This window comes from Vicugna pacos, chromosome 32 (genome assembly GCF_048564905.1).
Source record: "Vicugna pacos chromosome 32, VicPac4, whole genome shotgun sequence".
NCBI classification, from domain to species: domain Eukaryota; kingdom Metazoa; phylum Chordata; class Mammalia; order Artiodactyla; family Camelidae; genus Vicugna; species Vicugna pacos.
Window position 1 is genome coordinate 22882785 of NC_133018.1, and position 26362 is coordinate 22909146.

The 26362-nt window shown below is 51.0% G+C and overlaps 1 protein-coding gene across 3 annotated transcripts in view; it reads right to left on the reverse strand.

Annotated features, from left to right (window-relative positions):
• The window catches only part of TMEM132D (transmembrane protein 132D), a 527348-nt gene that overhangs the window by 51550 nt on the left and 449436 nt on the right, over positions 1 to 26362 (reverse strand). For all 3 annotated transcript variants that reach the window (XM_072953620.1, XM_072953621.1, XM_072953622.1), the window contains exon 5: positions 8204 to 8347. In XM_072953620.1, the coding sequence (XP_072809721.1) occupies positions 8204 to 8347 (144 nt within the window). The remainder of the gene's footprint in view (positions 1 to 8203; positions 8348 to 26362) is intronic.

Here is a 26362-nt window from a genome sequence, read left to right on the forward strand (position 1 = left end):
TCAAAGAAATAATTTCCATCACAGAAATGGAAGAGAATTCAAGAGGCTTCCCCTTACGGGCATTAGAATCCTGGAAGCCACTATGCCTGCAATTTGGGCTTCTGCCACCAGGTGGTGCCCACCAGAAGGCCTTTGGCTCACGATGTGCACCTGGCTCCAGGTGTGCCGAGGTGATGCTTCCTGGCACCCTGAGAATAATACATCCAAAATCCAAATTTACACAAAGTACGCGTGTTAACAAAAAGTCAATTTAAAGGAAAATACCATCGGAAGGGAATGGAGAAGCATATATTTTATACCTCACTGGATGCTTATCAATGTTTAACACAGCCCCGGGTTTATTTTACCATTGATTCATTCAACAAACAACGATGTATTAAGTGACTACTCTGTGCCAGGACCTCAGTTAAGTCCAGGAATACAGACACGAGTTAGACTGGTCCCTAGTCCAGAACTTCTCCAAATCTATCAGTCATGCCCACACATAAATGACCGAAGATAACCATGTTCCCAGCACGGTCCCTGAGAGTGAAGGTCTACAGGAAGGTTCATTGACCTGGAGTGAAAATTACTCTTGGAAATCGTTTAAACTGGGGCTTTGGGGGGCCACGAATGTATTGTTTGACTTCTGAAGTCTGACTTTTGTCATTTTGATCTTTCGCGTCTCGGAAGTAACAGGGTACAACCCGCCTGCACAGTCTAATTGCCTGCCCGGTGTCTGTGCAAGGGACACACAGCCCGTGGCTTCTTGTTACCAGTGCAGCTGCCAAAGAGCCCTAATTAACTGTCACAGCTCTTCCTTCATGAAGGAGACAGAATACGGAGGAGTAGCAATGGGGCTGGCTCTCCTTCCTCCCGACCTTGCCTTTCCGTCCAAGATATTATCTCTGTAGCCCCTCTCCTCACATCTTCACTCTCTTCTGACCAGGACTAACCCGGTCAGAATACAGTTCTTTATAGTTTAATACCGTTCTGAATATTAACCACTAGTTCAATATCCATCATCAGCTGGCACTCCTGCTTGTCCAAACTTCCTTTGGTCCTGTAAGACGTCCCACTCGCCATCCTTGGAATGACCTTGCTTTTTCACGTGAAGGTTCAGGGAAACTCCACTATGCAATGATTGTTATTATGGGCATAATCCTTATCTTTACATCTAACCTGCATCTGGAGTGAAGAACTATAACAATTCTGAAGAGATACATCATGTGTCAGAAACTGATGGGCGGGTAGCGAGGAAGAGAACTGGAATCTGAAAGTTGGGTCTACATTTGAGGAAGAGAAATAGTTTCCTATAAGTGAAAATATTTATTCTCAATCAAGCAATAAAAAAGTCTGCCACTAGGAAGTCCATTTCAGGGAAGGAACGCCATTATTTGGCGTCCAAACAGGATGCTGTGATAAGAAGAAAGAGCTCCAGGTGTGCGTGCAGAATTGATGCTGTTACAGCCCACAGGCTCTGCTTCCGCCTCTGCTGCTCCATCTGCATCCAGCGGGGCCTCCACTGATGGCAGGGAGACAAAGCTGGGTCCAGCCCCTGCATCCAGTGGGGATTTTCACCCTACTCTGTAGCTGCAGATTCTACTCCAATATGAGAGATTTATTTTTAAACAGAACCATAAGACGGATGGAAGAAGGGGTCTCTGGAGAGGTTACTCTCATCCAACATCCCCGCTGAACAAAACAGCTCAAGAGATACCTGTTCACCGAATAAAACGTGCGTCTCCCATATGAGCATCTGAAAGGCGCCATGTGCTCACAGGTGGGGGGAGACGCTGTCTCGCGGCTGAACTGCTTCCCGGGACCTGTTCCCCTGCAGGTGGCGCAGGGAAAGCCCCAGCGGAGGCGGCGAGCATGAGAGAGAAGGCGACCCCATTGCAACTGCCTGATTCCTTGGCCGGGTGTGTAAGAAGCCACTTGGCTAACCTCATGGGGAGGGGGCAAAAATGCTGGCCCGCAGTACAGGATCAGCAGACTGAGAAAAGAAAAACAAACAAAAAAGGGACTAATGCGGTCTCTCCCTCCCGAGATCGCACCCCTCCCCTGATGGGGGTCTGTTCCCGTCGCCCGGATCGGCCTTGGGGGAACGTGCCAGGCTCTGTCAAGCCCGGTCTCTAACCGGCGCGCGTCTCTGTTGGAGAAGCGGCGTGGGCCCTGACGCCGTCGGAATCTTGCAAGAGGATGAAGCGGGTCCGCTGAGTCTGGCTGTGAGGAGCAGGGCTGCCCTCCCTTCGCGGTCACCGGAGGACATTTCTGCTGTTTGGGGGAGACGCTTGTGTGTCTAGGAGCTGCATGAGCACTTTCAACACAGCTCAGCAAGCCTTCGGCGACGGATGCTCCAGCCCAAATCCGACGTCCTCGCCGTGGGTGACGGGCAGCTGGCTTTGCAGTAGAGCAGCTGCCCACGGGGTCCTGAACTCCCACAGCTCGGCCAGCCCTAAGTGGCTGGGGGGTGGAGGATGCTGTTTCCACTGCTGGGAACCCCCCCACCAGACTGCGTGCCAAGAACACAAAGACCTCCCCTGGGGGCGCCCCAGCCCCCCTCCCCACCACCCTCCCTCTGTTTTAGTTCACGTGCGTTGGGGTGATGTAGGCGTTGGGCAAGCAGTGTGTTAGGGTGTCTGGGCTTCCAGGATGAGGAGGTGACCGAAATCGGTCCCATCAGAGCAGATCCCAGGATCTCCACAGGACTCGCCTAGAGGCATTTACTCTTTTCAGCTGCATTTGAGCCGGTTCTAAGGTCTCCATCTTGCTCCCACGAGGGCCGCCTCCGTGAGAATGACGGTCGTGCGGAAGAAAGGGGAGAGGGGAGGGAGAGATGGGGAGAGAGAGACGGCGAGAGAGGGAGAGAGGGAGGGAGGGAGAGAGATGGAGAGAGGGAGGAGGGGGGAGGGAGAGAGAGAGCCCTGGTATCTTTTGAGGTCCTGAATAAAATCCCCGTCAGCTCGCCCCAGTTGAAGTTTTCCATTGCTTCAGCCTCACTTTTTTTTTTAATAAACCTAAGTCAGCGTGGGTGGGATTTCCTGTTATCCCCAGCCCCTAAGGGTCCCAGTGCACATGCCCACCCACCAACATCTGACATGTGTCCACTAGGGACCTGTCGCCTTCTTAAAACCCCCCGCCCTTGGGAGGCAGGAGGTAAGGTGCCTTCGGGTGATTTACGACTCGGTGAGGATGAGTCTCCCGGTGAACTTCCTGAGGGGAGCTTGTCCATGGACCGAGCTTCCTGGGTCCCTGGCTGGGAAAGGAAGAGAAAGCAAATCAAATGGGAAAGACGGGGGCGGGGGAGACGGGCTTCCAGGGCAGACCGGCTGCTCGGCGGTCTCCCGGGGGCCTGAACGGGTGGCAGAGAGCCTTCTCCCAGCCCCTGGCCTGCTTTCTCAGCAGCGTCTGCACCCGGTGATTCTCTCTCAGCATCTGGGAGTCACAGCGCCGCGCGGTGACAGTGGTGACAGCGGTGCAGGCTGCGGGTTCTGAGTTTTAAGTTGTGCAGCCGAACGTGGGGAGGTTCTCCAGCGCTCTCCTTGAGCCTCTGAGTTTCTGAGGGTGAATTCATGACTCCCAAGATGACTCAAGTCATTTAGGGCACAAATAGGAACCGGGAATGACAGGACGAAGACAAGTCGCTTCGCAGCAAAGGACTCTGCTGGCTCACGGTTAGGGGGTGGTGCGGGGGGTCGGGGCCTGGAGCGGCGCTGTCAGGGCTCGAGTCGTCTGCACACTGGCTCTGGCTTTCTCCGTTGCTTTTAACTCCCTGGCAGGCTCCTTTCTTGAGACGGTACCGCGCAACTCCAGCACATCCTCCCAAGGGCAGGGAGTTAGAACAGGAGGGGAGAAAGCACTGCTCTTGCAGGACTGCCAGCCCAAGTCTCCAGACCGCACCCCCAAGGCTGGGATTGGAGACTGTGTCTCCCGCTGAGCCAAGGCCAGCGCCCTGATGGACGCTGTGCTGTGCCTGGGCTGGCCATGCTAGACCCATGGCCCCTGGAAGCCGGGGTGGGCACAACATCATTTAAATTGCATGGACACCGTGTGGGAACAGCGGGGTGCCATGTTTGTATGGTGACTTAGCGTGATGATTTTGAGAGGTATAAAAATACCAAATCCCTGTGCTGTGTAACAGGAACGAACATAGCATTGCAGGTGAACTGTATTTCACAGCCAACCAGCCAACCAAACAAACAAACAAATTCATAGAAAAAAGAGATCAGATCTGTGGTTCCTGGGGGGCGCTGGGGTGGCGGGTGAGAGGTCAAAGTGGATGAAGGCAGACAAACAGCACAAAGTCCTGGTTATAAGATAAACTGGTACTAGGGAGGCCATGTCCAACACAATAAATATAATGAATATATAATAGATACAAGTAAAATATAAATATGGATAATAAATGTAATAACACTGCTGTGTATTTTATTTGAAAGTTGTTGAGAGATTAAATCCTCGGAGTTTGCATCACAAGGAAAAATTTTTTTCTGTTTCTTTAATGGTGTGCATATTCGAGGTGACGGAAGCCCACAGACCTTATAGTGACACTCATTGTGTGACGTCAGCCCAATAATTAGGCTGTTCGCCTTGAACGTCTACAGGGCTGTCAGTCAACTGTCTCTCAATAAAAACTCAATAAAAATAAATTTTACAAATTGAAAAAAGATTTTTGGAAAGAAAAAGGAAAAAAAATTTGCCTGCATTTACTGCAAAGACGTGGAGGAATTTTCTAGAGAAAACCAGGTTATTGTTACCAGAAAAAGGGCAAATGAAAGCTGGAGAGAGAAAGCGTAAGTGTCCAGTACGGGAGTCAGCAGAGCTTCCTAAAAGCTGCACAATCGGGAATAAACCCACAAAAACAGGAATCGACCTCATGCGTAATAATTAACCAAATAAAATGACACGCACAACTCCGCAAACCTGAAGCTACTGCAGGGTTAAGTAACAGAGCTCCCAGTGGGATGTGTGGTTTGAGGTCTTCCTCGTTGGCACGCTCACCTTCTTACTTTCCTTAGTGCTTTCCTGGGGCCATGACGTCAAGGGTCCTCAATAAATGATCATCTGGATCAAACTGCATATGATTTCAGTGATAAGAAGTAGCTACTCGGGGCAGAATCATCACAGAGGACTTCATGGAGGAAGCACACCTTCGACCGAATCTTAAAAGCAGAAGCAAGTCGGATGGGCCAGAGCGAGCTGGTCGATGATCATGGTTGAACTTCCTGACCATGGTCAACAAATGCTTGTTCGGTTAAATGATGATGCAATCAAGCGAACCACCCCTCTGCTGAAACCCGCGCAACAATTATGCTCCATCCGCCGGACTAAGGTCAGCCCCAGAACACGGCTTTCAAGGCTCTCCAGCACCTGAGTTAGACTCTCCTCTCCAAGGATGCCTCTTTGCATATCAGCCTGTGATGTCTGCCTACTGAACTGAGCCCCAGTTTCCTCATTTTTCGAAGGAGGATCTTGCCCGTCTCCGAAAGTCAAGACCGCCGCTGTGCCTGGCACGTGGCAAACGCTTCACAGAGGGAGGGGGTTTTATCATGACCACGAGCAGCAGCCCTCCCGGAGTCGAGCCGTGACCAGCCCCAGCGGTTTCCCGGGCACCCCGTGCTCTCTCTCACTGCCGTCCCGCCGTCTCACATCTGCTCAAAAGCAGAGCCTGAGACAAGGGTTAGGTGCGGGCATGAGGCTGATTGTTGGAGGCAGGTGGAAGGAAAGCAAGGAAGGCGAGGAAGGGAGGAAACAACAGTAGAAGGTGTGGCTGTTGACCTGGCTGCCCCTGGGGCACCTGGGGCTCAGCCCTGCCGGGGGCCTCAGCCTGGGGGGGGGCATGTGGAAGACACGCTTTCAGGAGGAAGGAGCCTGGGCTGCGCCTGGGAGGCTCACTCCCCGCAGGGCTGAGAAAGCTCTCCGGGTTTGCACAGATCCCCGGGGCAGAGCAGCCGAGTGACGCCCGAGGCAGGAGAGGTGGGGCTCTGCCAGGAGCGTGTGCAGCGACCCTCTGCTTCGGTTCTAGCTGGACGCACAGCACGGCCAAGCGAAGGCGGCCCCACGGCCGGGGGAATCCCTCCGACCGCCCTCCCTCGCGCTGTGCCCTCTGCCCGCGGTGGCCTTTCACGTCTTTCTAATCTAGCTGAACTTCGGGTCTTGATTTCAGTATTTCCCCCGAGAACCCGCTCGCCATTCAGTTATACGCTTTGTCTTCAGGGTTCCCTGTTCGTTCCTGCACTGTTCATTCATTCACTCAATGAACATTTGCTGTGTACCCTCCACATGCCTCGCCTTGTTGTAGGCGACGGGGGAACAGCAGGGGATGAAGGGGACCGAGGCCGCCCTGCTGTCACCGAGCTCCGGTCCCGGTGAGACAGACAATAAACAAAATTAAAATGTCCAGTACATAATGCATTTGAAAATCCTATCAATGTGTCTAGTGTATAAATGTCTAGCATATCCTATAAATAGATAACACGGGTGCACACACGTGAAGGGTGGAGGGTCAGCGGTCGCGGCAGGCAGGGGGGCGGTGCCCGGAGGCACTCTTACAGCCGAGGCCCAGGCGAGGCCCTGGCGCGGAGAGCGAGCAGGGAGGGGGCCCGGCTGCTGCTGTGGGCCAGAGTCCACGAGAGGAAGCGGGCTGGGGGTGGGAGGGGAGGGTGTCCGAACTGTTCCCGGAAAGGCGAGAGTCCGGGGTGGCTGGAACAGAGAGAGCGAGAGGGGACCCGACAAGGGCGAGGGGAGACCTGGGGCAGGTGGGCGGGCGGGGCGGGGCTTCCTGGGAAACACTTCGGCTTTTCCCTCGGGATGGGAGGGGAGCCAGCGGGTGGTTTTGAGCCGAGGAATGACATCTTCAGGCTGATGTTTTGATCACCCCAACGGCGGCACTGGAAACTGAGAGGAGAGCTGAGGGGAAAGGCGGCCACCGGGAAGCCAGGGGGAGGGGAGGGAGGCTTGGGCTGGGGGGCGGGGGCGCCTTGGAGGAGGCTGGGCCCCCGGGCGTGTCCAGAAGGCACTGCCAGTGGGATCTGCTGCAGGACTGGATGTGGGCAGAGACAAATCAAGGAGGTGCCGAGATAGCGGTCTGGGCGGCTGGGGGGATGGATGTGCCGCGGGCTGATGTGAACGAGCTTCTGGAGTAAGCGGGCGGTGGGGCGCTCCGTCGTGTGTCACACGGCTCTGTTGCTTCTCACATCTCTGCCTTCTCCCCGGGCAACTAAGGACAGGGATGTGCCTCTAACACATGGTCCTAACATCTGAAACAGGACCCAGGACCCAGCGCTCAGCGGAGATTCGATCTGCGTTTTGTCCATGCCCTTCTCAAGGGTGGAACCACTCCCTGGGCTTCACGGGGTGGGGGCAGAGGGGTCCGGGGGCCCCTGCGCATGACAGGCAGAGAGACTGGGCTCTGGCTTGTTCCAGGACCATGTTGGCGGGGGAAGTCCCACCCACCTCTGGCCAACCTGCGGCGTCTGCTGGGGGGGCCGGCTCGGAGGAGGTGCCAGGGTGCCTCTGTCACCGCAGCTCTGCCGTGTGGCAGCCCCTGTCCCCTGCGGACTGGAAGTGTGCCAGGCTGCCTGGCAGAGGAAGCTCAGAGTCCCCGCCCAGCGCATACCTCAGAGCGCCTCTGTCCTGGCTGATGTTTGCATTCAATTTAAAACAAGAAGGAAGAAGCCGGAGGGAAGGGAGAAGTCCTCAGCACTTAAACAGCTAGAGCTGGTCACGCCCTCCCCCTGTCGTGGAGGAGAATTCCACGGTCGGCCAGGGGATGCAGGACGGTGTCTCCTCCTCCCCCGGCGCCGGTGTTTCCAAGCAAAGCTGGGCGTAATTGCACGCTCTGTCCGCCCCTCGATCTCCCACAAATGCTTTGTGCTGTGGCACCATCTCACAGCCTTGGCTGCATCCTGGCCATCTAGCGTCTGACGCCCATCCCCCGCCTGGCGGTGGAGGGACAGTACCCTCCATCAGGGTGGCGGTCGGTCATCCCTCCACAGCCCCCTCCAGGGGCGGGGAAGAGGCCAAAAGCACTTGGAAGCACGGAAGGTGAGAGCCCCCCAGCCCAGGACTCCTCCCAGAGCAGTTTCTCAGCGTGCTCTACTCCAGTGCACGGAATGTCACTGGCCGGCAACCAGAGAGGGGTGGGGGGAGCGGGGGGACCCCGAGGTCCCAGCCGGTCGATGAACACGGATGCTGACATGACAGAGGGGTGTCAACTTGCCTTAATTACATCTTCATCAGACGACTGGCACTCCACGGACTTCAGCAGCTCCGTCACCGTGCCGTCCTCCTCCACAGAGACCACCTTCACGGGCACGGCCACCGTCTTCCCAGTGAGGATGGCTGTGTTCAGGATTTCTGCCTCCTGGAAGAGCAAGCACACCTTTCCGTCACATCCCTCCACGTGTGCAAAGAGCCCACCCTCACTCAGGCTCAGCGAGCCTGGGGTTCAGCACGGCGGCCGAGGGGGAGTGCTCTGCCCTCACCCAGACTCCCGCAGGGGGAGCATGATGGGGGAGGGGCGTCGTCGGAGGGGGGCAGAGGGGCAAGTCGTTGGTCCCGTGTTTGACAAGCCACACCACGTGCCAGGAGCTGTCCTAAGCACTTAATAAATATGGACCTGTAAATTCTCACAGCATCCCAGTGTGTGTTCATATTCGCTCTATTCTGTGCCTGGCACAGAGAGGTTTTGTAACTTGCCCAAGGTCACACAGCTCCTGAGGCCCTGTGTTAGCCACCCCAACTGGTCTGAATTCAAGCAAGACGATTCCAACGTAAGCAGTCAGCTGCTGGTCAGAGGAGCAAGGTGTTCCATAAGGAGATTCGTATAATAATGTGGGCAGGGGGGTGGAGGCTGTGAGACCCCTCACTCTGCACTCGGTCACCCTGGCTTTCTTTCACTTCCTGTCAATTTTCCAGGCTTGGTCCTGGCCTCTGTACAAGTCTGGATGCTGTGATGACCCCTGTGATGTTCCCACGGCCCCATCCATGTGATACATGCGTGCACAACACACATATGCGCACACATGCCTTTTGCTCAGCGCAACACCTGCGTCCCTCGGGACGTCCCTGCAGAGACCGTGACAGCCCCTGAGAGCCTGGGGGAGGAGGCACGGCCGCTCCCTCGTGGTCCCTGACATGGTTGCTCTTCTGTTTTTACTCAGTTATTCGGCCCCTTTGTCCCCGGAAGCTCTGCTCTGCCCCCCAGAGCCCCGCGCACAGCCTGTGGAAGGCGCGGGGAAGGACTCGGCAGGGAGGGACCTGGGATCTGTCATCACCACCGTCATCCCCTTGCTCTGTGTCGCTCGGTCCTCTGGGCATGAGTCCCTCCTTGACACTGGGTGCCTCAGGGGACTTTTCGTGGACGTGAGCAATAATCCTTTCTCTGCACCCCTCTCCCCAGTACCCTGTGCCTTCTTCAGTTACTCTTTGTTTCTGTTTGTTGTGAACCCAGGACCTCGTACGTGCCAAGCGCGCGCTCAACCTCCGAGCTACACCCTCCCGTCAGTTCCTCTCAGAGCCTGCAGTTTGTGAACGGCCGGGGTCCTGGGAGACCACATGAGCCCGCTTCTCAGAGGAGAACACGGAGCCCCAGGAAGCAGGACTCTCATTCCACCTCATTCCTCTCCGAGGGACTGACTCCCCCCACCCCGTGAAGGTCAAAGTCCCCGTATAACCCACAACCTCTGTATAACGAGACCGCGGGCCCCAGCCCGCAGCGGTCTTGGCTCAGCCCCCACCCGTCACGTGCCGGCCGGGTTCCTAGGAGGTGCGGTGCCGGCCTGCACGCTGCGCTTCTCCTGGACGTGGGGGCCTGTCTGGCCCAGCCTTGGGGCAGCGACAACATGTCCGGGTGGACGCTCGGAGCTGGTCACGGAGGCACTGACACCTCTTAGGGATGGGCTTGCGAGGACCCTCGTTGATCTGAGTTTTGTGCGAAATCACACACGCCCGTTTAGCCACACGCCAGGAGAAGGCACGGACGTGTACCACCTTCAGATTACATAACCATTTGCCTTACGTTAACTTTCCATTTCTTATGTAAGATCTTACTTTTATTTTGCAGGATGAGGTCCATTTTATAAAGAGCTCATTTGGTTTTAGCCTTTGGATATGATTATATGTTATATACACAATAATATTCATTTTTATATAATGATATTATATAAATACATGTGATATTATTTTATATATTATATATATTTCTTGTTCCATTATTTTAATTCTAAAAGACAACACTCTACAGTTTAATGTTTCTGAATTTCAAAATCTCATGCTGTCTGAATACACACAGACGCCCAAATGTCAGAGCAGGCAGGCAGCTAGATGTGAGCAGGCAAAGGGGGACGCAGACCACATGGCAGGAATGGGGCAGAAAGGAGGGCACGGGCCGGATGCAGGGAACCACACACCATGTGAGCAGCAGGGGTCCCTGGGCAGAGAAAGAAAAGCAGGACCCTCTGGGCTGATAAGGGGCCACACCTTTTGGGGTGGTGAGTGGCCTGGAGAGGAAAAAAGAGAGGTGAGAAAAGGCAGGAATTTTGTGTCCAAATGCAACCTTTTGCTCATTATGCCCTCATTTCAATAAAATTAGCCTCGCAGGTCGGAAGTACCCATCACGCACCGACGCCAGGACACTTCTGATCCAGACTAAATGAGGACGAAAGTCCCTCCTCCCTTTGGGAAGGTGCAGTTGGGATGATAATCAGGGAACACGACCCCAGACCCTTCCCTCCCCAGTGAACATTCCGCCCATTCATTTTTACACCCTGTGTAACCAACTTGCCAAAGAAACTCAGGGCAGCCGCCCACCTGAGCTGTCCGCTCTCCCCTGAGAGTGTCCTGTCCATCCTTAAATAAATCCTCACTTTACTTTTTTTAACCACTGCGTCTTGTCTATGAGTTCTTTCTGGGACGGGACAAGCACCTGGGACACCGGTTGCACCCACCGGCAACTCGAATGTCCCATTGCTGATGCACTTTTTTTTCTCCTCTGCGGGCTCCCAGCCTGATTTGGTTTGATTTTGGGTACAAACATAGTAAAAGAGTGAAGGTTCCAAGTCAGAATGTGGTGTTACTTCCTGCTGCCGCTGGGGAGGAAAAAGGCCAGGCAGCCTTTTCTGCTCTGAAGGGCAGGGATCAAAAGGAACTATCCACGTTTTGGGAAGAAATGGGAAAACGCATTTTAAGTCTCAGGTCCAAACTGGCCCATCTCAAAGGGGAAAAACCCCAAACAAAACAGTCCAGGGGAGCATTATGATGACTTCTGACACCAGTTTCAGAGAAAATAATTTTGCACATCAATGGTGGAAAAGTAGCGAGCACGTCTGCTCCAACAACGTAAGTCAGAAGGCTCTAAGACACACGCACTGTCAGGTCAGCGTCGTGGGAGGCGGCCCTGGGGTAAGTGGGGAGCCGCCGTGCGCCCGTGTGTCTGGGGCTTTGCCCTCCGAACTGAACGCCTCGTTCTGCTGGCAGCTTCTGACTGGGGCGGGGGGGATGGACTTCCAGGCATTGCCCTGCTTCCTCTGTGCATTTCCAGTTCGTTGACATCGAGAACCCTCTCTTGTGCCTGGTTTGCTTTCTCCAGGAGCTGAGGGGTATGTGGACGGGTCACACGTCTCCAGACCAGAGCGTTGGCTTGGGTTGAAATGTGATCCTATAAAACCCTTGAAGGCTCAGCTGCCTTGTTGCTGAAGGCAGCTCTTTCCCCTTTTCCTGTTGGCCCATTTCTGTCCCCCTCGAACCTGCAGAGGACCTAGTTACAGGGAGGAGGTCACCAGGCGACTGAACCTGACTCCTGGCTTGCGCTCTCCTGAATGCGCCCATGCCTCGCCTCACCTGCTGATCCTCTTCCTGGGTGAGAAGAAGTAAGAATGAGGAGTCAAGCCATTTAAGAATGACTTACTCTCCACCCTACACTGCCCCCTTAGCATCTCTGCAGGTGGGTCACAGGGACAAGGTAACATCTGAAGAGAGTCAGCCGGTCTGCACGCAGTGGAGATGGCGCAGGACCAAGCTCCTGCCCCGATGCTTCCTGAGAGTCTCCCCCCTTTTCCCCTTTAAACTGTCCTGGCTGAGCAGACACTTTGGAGTTGGTCTTGGGACATCAGTCCCCCTTCTCCCCAGATCGCTGGCTTTTCTGATGGAAGCACCTTTCCTTTCCATCAACACTTGCCTCTCAGTTACTGGCTTTTGAGCGGTGAGCAGCAGAACCTGAGTTTGCTAACACTGCCATGAGCTCACCTCATCACAGCCCCTGAGCCTAGGAAATGAAGACAGACATCTCTTTACAAAGTTCTGTCTCGGTTTTTACTGGTAGCTCCATGCTCCCCTTCGGCCACCTGGAAACTCTGTTCTTGCCAGTACGGCCTTCCTGGAGACCTGACAACACAGCCGTGTGACTTCAGGCCCGTGAGAGGGTGGGAGGAGGCGAAGGCGGGGAGGAGACGCTGACTGTGTCTCGGGGAAAAGGGACGACCTCGTCAGTGAGGCCACAGAGCCTTTTCTTGGGCCCTAACGCATCACTGTCTATTTCAAGGAAACAACAACTGTCCTCATTTTGCTGGAGGAATGATGGCCCGCGTCTTAGTTTGGAGGCCCCTAGAAATAGATGCGGGGACAAGGAGTCAAGGGCAATTGATTTGCGAGGTCCAGCCAACTTCAGTAAGAGAGTGGGGAAGTGGTTCAGGGAAGAAGAGGCAGCCAGGGAGAGTGCGTGTCATGCCAGTGACCACCAGTCCCCTCCTGCGGGGACTGGTCTATATTATGAAATGTATCATGCATTTTGTGTATTTCAATATATTGCAATGTATCCTCATATATTTCCTTGCAGGGAAATTATCCCACATGCACCCCTGAAAATAATTCCACCGAGGGGTGAGGGAGCTGGGGTATTTATACATCAATTCCTGTGGGCGGCTTTTGGGGGCTGGCCACTCCCTGGCACAGCCAGCCTGCCGCGCGTGCAGGCCAGGCAACCTTCTACGGTCTCAGCGAGAGCTCCTGGCAGACAGTGGCGCCTGGAGCTGGTCTGGAGCCCTCTGCTGTGGAATGGTGTCAGGAAACGCACAGAGCACTGACAGTCTGCCGCGACGTAACTGTGAAACAACTTGTCATGACGGAGGTCTGGCGGGTTGGAACCAAAAATCAGAGTGTTTGTTTGTTTTTTAAAAGAATTTCCTCATGCTTCCCAAGTTCCGATGTTCCCTTTGGGTACGAGCACAGTCATTTATTCAAATGCACTCTTGAAACTTAATTTTAAAAGAGGGGAGGGGAAGAAGATGGGTACAGGAAAACATGACATCAGGAGACCTTCGAAAACACGTCCGGAGATGGATGTGTGCAGTGCCATTCTGCCTTCCTGCCTACCTAACAAAACGCCAATTTTGTATGAGGCTGTAAAATGCCCCGCTAAAATTATTATATATATTTTTTGACGCCCCTTAATCTGTAACACAGTTCTGGTCCAGGAGATATAAATGGAAGTCACTGGGTGAAGCTTCCAAAGAAGTCTGTTTTTTAAAAAAACTAATTCTGAAGCTTGTTTTGCATTTTCCTTTCTTTCTGCCCACTCTGCACAGATGATCTGGGAGTTGGGGCTGCATCTTGCACCCCCAGAGCTGGAGGATGCTGTGAAGGGCCACACGGTTCAGTGTAGTACCATGGCTGAGAGCAGGAATGCTCTCCTGGGACTGCCGGGTTCCAACCCCACTTCTACCACTACCTACTGGGTGACCTCAAGCCATTCACTTAACCCTTGGTGCCCAAATTTTCTCAGCCATACCATGAGGATAAGCACCGGCCTCTTGCGTTTGCTCTAGGTTTAGGTGGGTCTACAACAGTGTCTGATGCCTAGAAAGCTCCCCCCGAGTGTGTGACAAATGCACAAAGGAGAATGATGACTGTGAGGGAGTAAACAGCGTCCCCCTGAATGCCTGTCCACCTGGAACCTCAGAATGTGACCTTATGTGCAGATACAACAGGTTGAAATGAGGTAGTTCCAGGATAGGGCGGGCCTTTATCCTATGTCCTCATAGGAAGAGAAAACGCAGCCAGAGGCACAAGAAGGATGGCCCCGTGAGGATGGATGCAGAGATGGGCACATCAAGGCTGCCAACACCAGCAGGAGCTGGACGAGGCGGGAAGGCTGCTCCCCGGGAGCCTGCAGAGGGAGCCTGGTCCTCTCGACACCTTGACTGTGGACTTGGGGATTCCTGATTTGAGAGAAGAAACTTGTTGTTTTAAGCCACCACATGCCAAGAGACTTTGCTACAGTTAGGCCAGGAGACGAGTGCAAGGACTGAGCCCCAGAGAGAAGGCGCCTGCATGCTGGGTGCACCGCAGCGCTAGCCTTGGACTGCTCCCTCTGCACACGGCTGGAGAGAAGACTAAGGCCCTGCCCACTTACATGTGAAAAGATGCCTGACGTTGCCAACTATTAGGGAGACGCAAATCAAAACTGCAATGAGGTAGCACCTCACTCCGGTCAGAATGGCCATCCTCAAAAAGCCCACAACTAATAAATGCTGGAGACGGTGTGGAGAAAAGGGAGCCCTCCTACACTGCTGGTGGGAATGCAAACTGGTGCAGCCACTGTGGAAAACAGTGTGGAGGGGCCTCAAAAAGCTAAAAATAGACTTACCATATCACCCAGCAACCCCACTCTTGGGCATATATCTGGAGAAAACTCCAATTTGAAAAGATACCTGCACCCCAGTGTTCACTGCAGCACTATTTACAACAGCCAAGACATGGAAACAACCTAAATGTGCATCAACAGATGACTGGATAAAGAAGATGTGGTATATTTATACAACGGAATACTACTCAGCCATGAAAAAGAATGGAGTACTGCCATTTGCAGCCACGTGGATGGACCTAGAGATGATCATACTAAGTGAAGTGAGTCAGACAGAGAAACACAAATATCACATGATGTCACTTACATGAAGAATCTAAAATATGAGACAAATGAACTTATTTATAAAACAGAAAGAGACTCACAGACATAGAAAACAAACGTATGGTTACCAAAGGGGGAAGCGTGGGAGGGACAAATTAGGAGTTTGGGATTTGCAGATAGAAACTACTATGAATATAAAACAGATAAACAACAAGGTCCTACCGTAGAGCACAGAGAACTCTATTCAGTAGCTTGTAATAATGTATACTGAAAAAGAACATATATAAATGTATGACTGAGTCACTGTGCTGAATACCAGAAACTGGCAAATCAACTAAACCTCAACAAATTTAAAAAAAGATCCTGCCTATTTAATCCCTTTCCCCTGCCTCTCTTTCTTCCTTCTTTCCTTCCTTCCTTTTTCTTTCCTTCCTTCCTTCCTTCCTTCTTTTCTTTCTTTCTTTCTTTCTTTCTTTCTTTCTTTCTTTCTTTCTTTCTTTCTTTCTTTCTTTCTTTCTTTCTTTCTTTCTTTCTTTTCTTTCTTCCTTCCTTCCTTCCTTCCTTCCTTCTTTCCTTTCTTTCTTTCTTTTTCTCTCTCTCTCCCTTCCTTCCTTCCTTCCTTCCTTCCTTCCTTCCTTCCTTCCTTCCTTCTTCCCTTCTTTCTTTACAAGCTGTTACTCACAGATAATCACAATCTTATCTGACACGACCTGGAAGGAAAAAAACCCTCATCATTTTTCACAGGTCTGAGACTGAAAGGAGTAAGCTAAATTACTTATTGCCCCTAATGAGGGAAAAAAACCCAGTTTTTGGCCTTAAACATCACTGTGGCTTCTTTGGAGATCATTTTAATATGTGGTTCTGAGATGATTCCACGGAAGTTAAACTTGATGATAAGAGTGGAAAAAAACAGAATAAAGAGAGAGTCCGCTGCATCCCCTGGTTCCTCTCTAGACAAAAGCCTCGCGGATGAAGCTTCGAGCAGCCCACCGCCGGAGGCGGGCAGAAGGGCAAATCTCCTGCAAGACAGATAAAACAAAGCACAGCCCCCGGCCGCGACGCGGGAGGCCGGGGCTGGGGCGGCCCTCGAGAACCTGGAGGTGGGCCTCACCACGGTGGCACAAGGTCCAGTGCCCTTACCGTCCAGGCAGGGCGTTTCCCATCTCTTAACTCAGTGCGACAATTTGAAAGACGGGCGTTACGAGGAGGTGGATGTGCAAGTTCGCTGGCGCACTAAGCTTGATTTCACCCAAATTTGCACAAAGCCAGTACTTCCTGCGGGGGCTTGTGAGGACAAAAGACGAGGGCATGAATGCTCCAACACACAGGACTTGGGTGAAATGAACTGGATTTCATGCTAATGTTTTTAAAGGAAGACAAAGAGTTACTGGGACGGACAGCTTTTGTTTTCGCCTGTCCCAGCTCCCTCTGCAAAACGGGACATCAGTCTGCCTTTGGGGAAACCGGCCCCCCGCCCTCCTTAGGACCGAAAGTCCCAGGAGCCGTCTCCCCGGTCAGAGCAGCCAGGCGTCTCCGGTGCTTAGGACAGTCAGGCTCTCTTACCTGGGATTTGAATTCAAGGACGGTGAGGCAGGAGCCACAACGGCTTGGGTTTCGTTCGTCCCCCTGGTGGCGCCCGGAAAAGCCTGTCCTCTTCCCCGACACTCTCATTTGCACTGAGCTCCTGGTTCTGCCCTACTTTAGCCCGTCTCTCAGCGGGTCTGTATTCATTCAATGAAATCCTTTTTAGAGGGTAGAGCTTATGTCCAGGGTCCTCACCACACACGCTAGTAATAACAACAGTGACCGTCGTGATAGAGGCGGCTCTGGGGGGTGACGGACGCGTCCATGGCCTTGCCGGCGGCGCCGGCCTCATCGATGTGCACCCGTCCAGTCGCACACATTAAATACGTGCCCTGTTTCATACGCCGGCCATCCCTCAAAAGTAGTTTGAAAAAAAACCACTAAACAGAATCCGCGTCTTTTGCTTACAGAGATTCCTAATTAATAAAGCTGCCCAGGGAGTAGTTAGACGAAGCACGTTGCTTTACAGGGTTTCCTTCCAGTATTCCTTGAGAAGCAGCGTTTGGATTTCTCGAACAATGATCACTCTCAGCTGGCCAGTTTGCAAACTGCATATTGCATTGGTCTGAATTCGCCCCCAGGAGGGGCCGGAGACAGGGCTCTGGGTGGAGCTGACTGATCCGCAGCAAGTGGGAGTTGGGGAGGGAGGTGTGGGAGGCGGCGCAGGAGGAGAAGCTAACAGCCGGGCGTGCTGGCCAGCCAGCTGCGGGCAGGGGCGCGGGATTCCGCAGAGGCCCGGCCTCCCACAGCTGGCTGGCTGCAGGCTGGAAGCACGCGTCCCCCGGGGCTGTGAACTCCACGCTTGGGGACAGGCTCCCGGGATGCCAGGGAAGCCCTGCGCCAATCTCCAGGGAGTTGTCCGAATGACTCGAGGGGGTCCGGGTCAGGGGACTGCCCAGAGGAGGGCTGAGGGCACGCGACAGGGCACCAGAGACAGAGTTCCAGAGAGGGACTCAGGTGTTACAAAGTTGCTCCCATGTCAGGAGAGAAATTTCCCACGATAAACTCTGGACAAGCATTTTCCTTAATTTTTTAAAAATGAAACACACCTGGACATTCTCATTTGCACAGAAATGTGTGGCCAGAAATCGCACTAATTTAAACAGCAGGTTTCAGAGGTAATGCTTCTTCATTTGTCTGCTTATAACCCTTGGAGAGACTAAAATGCTCACTTTATAATTCCTCATCAAATGCTTCGTTGAATCGAAGACACAAACATGGCGGCATCCCTACAGCGCTCGAGGAGACGAAGGGTTCGCACACCCTGAATCAAGGACCCACGCTGACAGCTCAGATGCTACTTGGGAAGCTAACACTGCACGTTTGGGAACACAGTTAACATCTACCTACAGTTTGCAACATTCCCACTCTTTTCCTGATACTTCTGCAACTTCCTGTATTGCTAATAAATTTGTTTTTTAAAAAAATAGGAGTAAGCCAGAAAAAAAAAAAGAAAGATACCATACGATATCATTCAAATGTGGAATCTAAAGAAAAAAAAGGAAAAGAAAAGAAAAAGAGAAAAGAAGACACTAATGAACTCATTGCAGACTTAGTAAACAATCTTATGGTTACCAGGGGAAAGGGGCTGGGGAGGGATAAATCGGGAGTTTGAGATTTGCAAAAGTTAACCACTTTACATAAAAATAGATAAATAAACAAGTTTCTTCCGTAGAGCACAGGGAACTATATTCAATATCTTGTAATAATCGTTAATGAAAAAGAATGTGGAAACGAAAAAAAAATGTACTCCATTTCTTACCATATTTACCCATTCTTCAAAATACTTTGGAAATAATGTTCAGTTTTGAGAAACACCGTGTGAGGCAAGGAGCTTTGCTGCAGACAACAGAATCCACTGAAGCTCATTTCAGCCGAAAGGGATCTGTCGAGCACGGACCGAGCCCCGCACTGCCGACAGAGCCGAAGGAAGAGACCCCAGCCCGCCTCCCAAGCTCTATGCCTGGAGCCACAGAGCGGGCCCACCATGGACTCGCTGCTTCTGCCATGACTAGGAAGCTGATACATCAGGCGACTGCTCTAGAATCTCGCAGCCTCTCCCCAGATCTCAGGCAGCCAAACCGACGCCCACATCCTTCCTCTTCCCCGCGTGGGAAGAAACCCTCACAGGTGCATCCCGCTGGCAGAGACCACGTCACAAGCCTGAACCCTCACAGGCACACTGCGCTCTCTTGGGGGGGGGCGGCATGAAGTAGAGTTTTGGAATTTACTTGGAGAAGGTGAGATTTACACTGTGGGGAGCTATAGGAATGAGGACAGGACCCCTCTGGGGCAGCTGCCAATGACAGCTTTCCACTACACAGATCAGCTCTGCGTGTGCTGTTATTACCCTGATGTTAAAAGCGAGCATGTTCTGTTAAGTCTGTTAAAGCTCTTATATTAAAATTTTATAGCAACGGCATTATTCACCCTCTGCTCTTAATGCCCCCTCCAATGACACAAACAAATTGCAGACTAAATTCTAGGACATTAAACGGCAAAGGGGTATAAGAAGCTAAAATTTAGGTTTCATACTAAAATAAATACACAGCTGAGTTAAAGATGGATGCCCACATTAGGGATAAAAGTGATTTTTACCCCTCCTGCGAAAATATATCCTATTCAAAAGTGACGTTTAAAATATGAGAGAGGAGGAAACCCTAAAACACCGGCGTGGCATGGGTACCAGCCAATCAGAAGAGAGGCCTGGCCAGCCTGGCTGGACATTGGTGGGTATGCCACACAGGCAAATCCAGCTTATGCCAGGAAAAGGCAGGCTCAGCAAATACGCCATTTGCTTCTCCACATTTTTCGTCTTTTCTACCCTTGCAGATCAGTAGAGCCGTGTGAACACTTCCAGCCACTGCAATGTGAAGGTCAACGTTGTGTGCTACTTCTGGGCTGAGGAGGTAAAGTTTTCACTCACCGTTATCCATCCTTCCTCACCACCTTCCTTGGTCACTGAGGAGCCTGTATGTTCCATATGGAGCAGCACCAAGATGGTAGAGCCTGTTAGACCCAAATCAGTGTATGGAGAAGAGCTTCCTGCTGGCTCACATAGGACATGAAGCAGGAGCGGTAAAAATGCTTTCCTTGTCTTAAGGCAATGAGAGATGTTGGAGCTGTTTGTTACTGCATGTTACCTAATCCACCCTGACTAATACACAACACTGTCCAACTTCAGTTTCCAAAAATATATATATTCACTGAGTTCTAGACTCTGCCCCAAGCCAAAGTAGATGACTCAGGTTTGGAAACTCGACACTCCTGGTTGACTTCCCTGATTTCTGATGAAATGAGCTTGGGCAGACCCAGCCCACGTCAGTGTGAGGACCGTACATCTCTGCAGCTCTTCCTCCACGTGATTCCTTCACTGTGGTTCATTTCTTAAATCTTTTCAATTCACTTCTCAACAAAGACCAATGACCTAATGAATAGAATAATGGCTCATCACCCTGTCTTTGACTTTTGCTTGTTTGGCCAAGATCTGTTATTCCAGCCTCGCACGCCTGCAGCCCTGAGGAATACCAAACACGCCAACAACGAACGAATTTCTCATTCACACCACATTAAACAGAAGAGCCATTAGATGACCACAGAAATACTCCTCATTAGCAATAAGGCTGCATCACTATAAATAACCTCTCTGCTTCTTTTAATCAGCGGAGGCATCCATCAGTTTGGCACCTGCGTCGCAAACACATTTACAAATCACTGTTTTTCTTAAAGGTACATCAGCCTTTGGGTTTAAAGGCCATGGCGTGGTATAGAGAGTTATTTTGCCAGCCATATTGGGTAAAATAAAGCTATTCTTCCTCCCGTGGGGAGGGGGGGCCAGGTCACACTGCAGAGCGCACAGGAGGCTGGCGATCTGCTCATGTCTTCTCCCGGGTACATCATCTTCTGGAAGCTTCTGAGACACGAACCCCATGCATGGTGGGCTTACTCTTTTATGTGAATTTAAAAACCTTACGGAGGGTACACCTCATTGTTAAAATACCATAAAATGCCATGAAAGGCCATCCCACCCTTCCCTACCCCTATTTCTGTTCCTCTCTGGCGACCACTTCTAACTCTTCTACTGCGTACTGAAGGCTTTTTTTTCATATATTTAAATATCTAAATACTACACTACATTTACTTTCTTTTTTTACCGGAGGGACTGGAGCTCGAAGCCAGGACCTTGTACAGTGAAGCATGTGCTCTGCCACTGAGCGCTGCCCTCCCACCTGAGCTGGAGCCAGTCGACTCCCAGAACCAGGACAGAAAACTGATACACACAACAATCATGGTTGTATTACAACACAACATATGTTTCCTTCCCCAGCGGGAGGTAACCAAGCTCCCACACGCACGTTACAAAGTGAGACTGTTAGCACAGCTTACACGCCCCTCTGCTCTTTCTCCCACGTTGACCTCCCAACATTTCCCATTTCTAACTTCCACTTTCATCCTCGCAAGGTGGGCATAGTGCCTGCATTGTGTCCTGAAATACAATGGAGCCCCCCGTGCTCGGTACAAAGGCTGAACGTGAAAGCTGGAAACCGGGGGCGGAGCTGTTACACTTTCACAAATATCGTTCACTGCAGAGCAGGGAGTCTCTGTCTGGACACGACTGATGTTTGGGGCCAGAAAATTCTTTGTTCCCAGACAATTCTCTGCACTTTATATATTTAGCCACATCCCTGGACTCAGCACAGGCAATGGCAGCATCGTCCCCTATTGTGACAACCAAAAATGTCTCCAGACGTCACCCAGTGCCGCCCCAGGGGAGAACCAGCACGGAAGGGCTGACCAGTACCCGGGGGGCCCTTTCCTTTTATTCTGATACTTACGTATCCTGATGTTACCGACCGCTTGTCTCTCCTGCTGTCTTTCGCAATTTACCTGTATCAGAACCTTAATTATCATCAAGCTCTTTACTGACCTCTCTATTCCCCTGGGTTTCTTCTCAGCAGAACTGTCCGTGCTCCAGCTGGTACCTTCTCCAAGCATGCTGCGTACATGTAACCTGGGGACTTTCCTTTATTAGATTCCAGGGCTGTTTTGATAAATATATGTATGCATCAAGGGATGGGAGGAATTTTTTAAATGCAGAGGCAGGGGGAGGAGAATCCTTGGTCTTCTTCATGCCCGCAGCAAGTACAGACTCCACAGTGCACAGGGTTTTGTGTGGCTAGGGCCGGCTGTGTGCAGTAGATGTGCCCTTGAAATCGGAATATAAATACATTTTAAAAATCACTATTTTTGTACCTGCAGAGCCTGTTATTAAAGATGATCCTAACATGGTTAAGTGCGAGGCCCCACTCAAAGGCCACGTCTTTCTTAATCTCTCCAGTGTTACTGTCTATAGTTCGTTGCAGAGGTTACAGGAAATAAACTGTGTGGAGGCAGCAGAGCACAGAGTGCAGAGTGTCGGTGCTGGAGCCAGACAGCCTGGCTTTGCACCTGACGTTCTGTCCCTACTGGCTCTGTGACTCTAGGCAAACGAGTGCCTGCACCGAGCCTCGGTTTCCTCATCTGTACAATGGGGATTGTCGGCGTGAGGGCTGCCCGTGTGAAATGTCCTCAGAGCCATGATCGACGTGTCACAAGCAAAAACACAGCCAACCTCGTCTGACCTCAAGACCCCCTCCAGCCATGCCTCACGCCCTGGGAGCAGGAGGAAGGGAGCCCATTCTGAAGGATGTGAGCCCCAGTCTTGCAGAGACGGGCGACCTTGGCCACATCATGTATGCTCTCGGGGGGCCACGTTTTCTCATCTTCAAAGAAGATGTAAATGAGACACGTCAGAAGCCTGCTTTGGTGCTCCCTGCTCGGGCTCTGGACGCAGGCTGCCTGGCTTCAAACCCCGGCTTTGTTACCTCCTAGTTGTGTGACTCTGCAAGTTACTTAAACTCTCTCAACCAGGAGCAGGGTTTAAATAGCACCTATCTCAGAGAGGTCTTGGAGGAGCAAAGGAGTTAATGCGCGTGACGTGAGAACCAGTGCGCGGCATCACTCATCCTTCAGTAAGGGTGCTTATCACTAGCAGAACCACGTGATGAAACATGCCATGACTTACTCGTATTCAGTATGTCCTTTGCAACTGATGAAGCAAGACAGGGCGGGAGACAAACGGCTGTGCCCTTCAGTGGATGCCCGCTCTGTCCTGGAGGAGGCTGAGACGGGAGGTGGGAATTCCCTGGTCCCTCGATCGCTCTCAGCACCCACAGCCACTCGCAGCATGAGCATCATACCCACCGACAGTCACTTTTGGGTTAAAGATCTATTTTTCACACACAGGCTCCCCGAGCATAAGCCAGCAACTTCACTTGGTACTCAACCAAGGAACAAAAACCTGTTTCAACACTGAAGGAAAAAAACTGGAGGCTTTGAGGCTTATAGACTGTATTCATGAGCAGGGTGATGTTGATTGCGTGGTATTTTCACATCGTGTGCTCACTCTGGAGCCTGAAATCCCATGTAAGGTGGGCCTCCACTGTCTGCGGCAGTAAGTTCCCATTCAGGCCTCGCAATGAGAAATGGTTGAATGAAACCTAAAATCACAGGTTGACCACCTTCATTCTTCATGCAAATTCACATCAGGTTTATCTCTGGAGGAAACATCTGAGCAGAACCGCAGGGAAAGGAGCTCGGACCTTGAGCGTTTCTATTCATCTCCGTCTCCCCTGCAGGGTTTTTCACAGCCTCCAGGATTGGGCTCACAAGGCATCTCAAGGGACAGGGTAATTCTCAGGCAGTTTACGCCTGTCTACAGTGGCAATGCATCTTGGCCCAGACAAATGTCCTGGGGGTGTCTATCAAAGCTCTCATTTCCACCTGGAGCCTGGGAGGTGATGACGGTAACTTGGTGAACCAGGGCCTCACACCTGTTCAAAAGTGCACAGTTCTAATCTGCAGCAACATGGATGGATGTACCTGGAGATGATCATGCTAAGTGGGTCAGACAGAGAAAGACAAATACCGTATGATATCACTTATATGTGGAGTCTAAAAGAAATGACACAAATGAACTTATTGACAAAACAGAGGCAGACTCACAGACACAGAAAACAAACTTGTGGTTACCAGGGGGGAAAGGAATGGGGAGGGATAAACTGGGCGTTTGGGATGTGCAGAAACACACTACTGTATATAAAAGAGATAAACAACAAGGTCCTACTGTACAGCACAGGGAACTATATTCAACAGCTTGTAATAACCTGTAATAAAAATATGATATGTATGTATACGTTGAAGTGAATCACTATGCTGTAAACCAGGAATTAACACGACGTTGTGAATCGGCTATACTTCAATTTTAAAAAAAAGTGGGCAGTTCTAGCTCCAGCTAATTATTGCTTTGTGAAAATGTGGGCTTGGGTTTCTACTTTTCCTGATCTTTTTCAAGAAAAGCCAAGAATCAATATTTTTATGTGAAATCTCCTGATTTTTACGTTTGGCTCACCTTTGGTGAAAACCACTGGGAAGCCCCAACAAAACACATTTACAGGTTGTGTTGACCTGTGGGCTCCCATTGGTGACTTCTGTCCTAGAGGATAATCATCCCTGAGAGGGAGGTCCCTTTTGGGTGAAAAGGGGGAGATTTTGAACTCCACTTGTGTGCACTCACCAGCGAGGTGAGGGCTTTCCCAAGACCCTGGTACGTCTCTGCGGGTCACCCCACTCCCCCTCCTGTCTGGGAATAAGGTCTCCTTTATCGGGAGCCACCTGAAGAACTCCCCTGGTTTCACCGAAGGACTGCTTGGTTCTGCATCACTAATTTCAAATCTTATTTAGCATCAAGTTTCAGAATTAAGAAGCTAAGTGACAGCTGCTTAACTAACTCCTTAAGCTGATTAGACAGCACTGTTGACATCTCCTCAAGGAGGGATGTATAACTGTAGGGAGGCCCCAGGACCTTGTGGCTGCCACTGTTTAAATTCTGTAATCGACCCATCATTCTTGACATCTTCAAGAATGTGGTCAAATATGGATTTTTACTTATTAGGTTAACTGCTTCAGAAGACTTCAAATGATAACAATAACAATAAATTTCTTTAGCTGTGCTAAGCAAACACGTCCTGCATTAAAAAAAAAAAAAGAATGAAAAAGAAACCAGTCGGAGGTTTCTCAGAAAGCACACTGTGATACACACTACTGCACATAAAAGAGATAAACAACAAGGTCTTTAGTCGTGTTGTTCTGAGAGAGGGGTTTGGATTAACTCTTGGTCCTCACATCATGGGCTGTGTATCCTTCTCTTGATAAATAAGACGTAGGCCTATTAACACGTCTAAGACTTTAAGCCAATTTTATCCTTAAGATTTGTGTTTTTTAAAGAGGAATATCCAAGGAAGACACAAAACGCACAATTTTTGCCTGATTTTAATGTGAGTCTGAGTGATGTTAATGTGGCTGGACATCCCAGGACTGGAAAAAGGGCTCCAAGTGATGCATTTTTTGTTTTGCTTTGCCCCGCTTTCGAATCCTTCTCTGGGCAAGAGAACAGATGGCAACAAACATGGGGTGAAAAGAAGGTCAAAGATCTTGCAGGCAGAGAGGGAGGCGAAGACAATAAACTAGAATACATCCAAATTGTTTAGAAATAGAACGGAAGTTTCACTTCTGAGCTGAATCTTGGAGAAAGTTCTAGAAGGCTGGGGAGGAGCGGTGTGACATCCACATTCTGTGGGCCGGTTCTGCTCCGTGCTCAAGGCAAAGAGATTTTGGTTGGGAACCCTGATTCCTGTAGCTCCCGTCCCCAACTCTGAGTGATTACTCATCCACCTCCTGTCTGTCTCTCTGCATTTCCCTGCACAGGAATTCAATTGTGCAACATGTGATCTTTTGTGGCCAGCTTCTTTGCAAAGCACCAAGGTTCACCCACGGTGTAGCATGTATCAGTCCCCCCTTCTTTTCATGGCTGAGTAATATTCCTCAAGGCCTGAGGTTTTCATGCCTTCCATTTTGCAAAACTTACCTCTGAAGCTGTTCAAATTAGGGCTCTCTGGACTGGACCCAGTCACGGATGCGTGTTGCTTGGACTGTATAGATGTAATTCTTTTTCACTGATTGAGGCACAACATTAAAAAATTGGGAGACAGGCAGAAATCTGGATTTCTGCTTTTGTCTTGAAAAAAGCAGAAGTTCAGGCAGTCCTGGGGCCTCATTCAGTGGACACGGTGTAGTGACCTCCCTCTGTCTCACCAACGTCCACTTGTCCTTTGTACAACGTGCCTGGCCACGGGAGGCTTTGAATCTGGGGTCCCTTGTTTAAACGCTAAATGTTTGAGACTGGAGACGTATACATAATTCAGGAGCCCAGCCCCACCCACTAAAGCGAAAACGTGGACAAAAACGTGGATGAAAACGTGGAAGACACAGGGGTGAGCGCTCAACCTCACTTACAACATTTTCTTTAAAGCACGGTAGTCTGTCAGAAATGATAGACCTGGTGATTCATAGCCTTCCCTGATAAGGAAAGTCCGACACGTAACAAAAATGTTGTTGCATGCACTCAACACAGATCAAAGAGTGACAACTCGGGATGTCGATCAGGGTTCTTGTAAGAAACTCAGACTTCCTTCATAGCCTCCAAAGAGCAATTCCGTGAAACTGGGCATGAATATTTAATTTACGTCTGTTGGTAGAATCCTCTCACGGTTGCCAAGTATTTGCTCTTTGAAACTGGGGGGAGTTTTTGCCTGTGGCCTTTCACTAAATCAGTCGTCAGACCCTTTTCTCTAGCACCACAGAAAAAAAACGCATGTCAGATTGTCAAAGGCGACGGAGTTCTCCATAGGCTGAAGCCTGCTGGTTTTAGGAGACAAGGAATGGAGCTCAGTTGGTGTGGAAGGGACAGACAAAATTAAGAAACATGAAAGGGCTGCTCCGAGACTTCCCTGA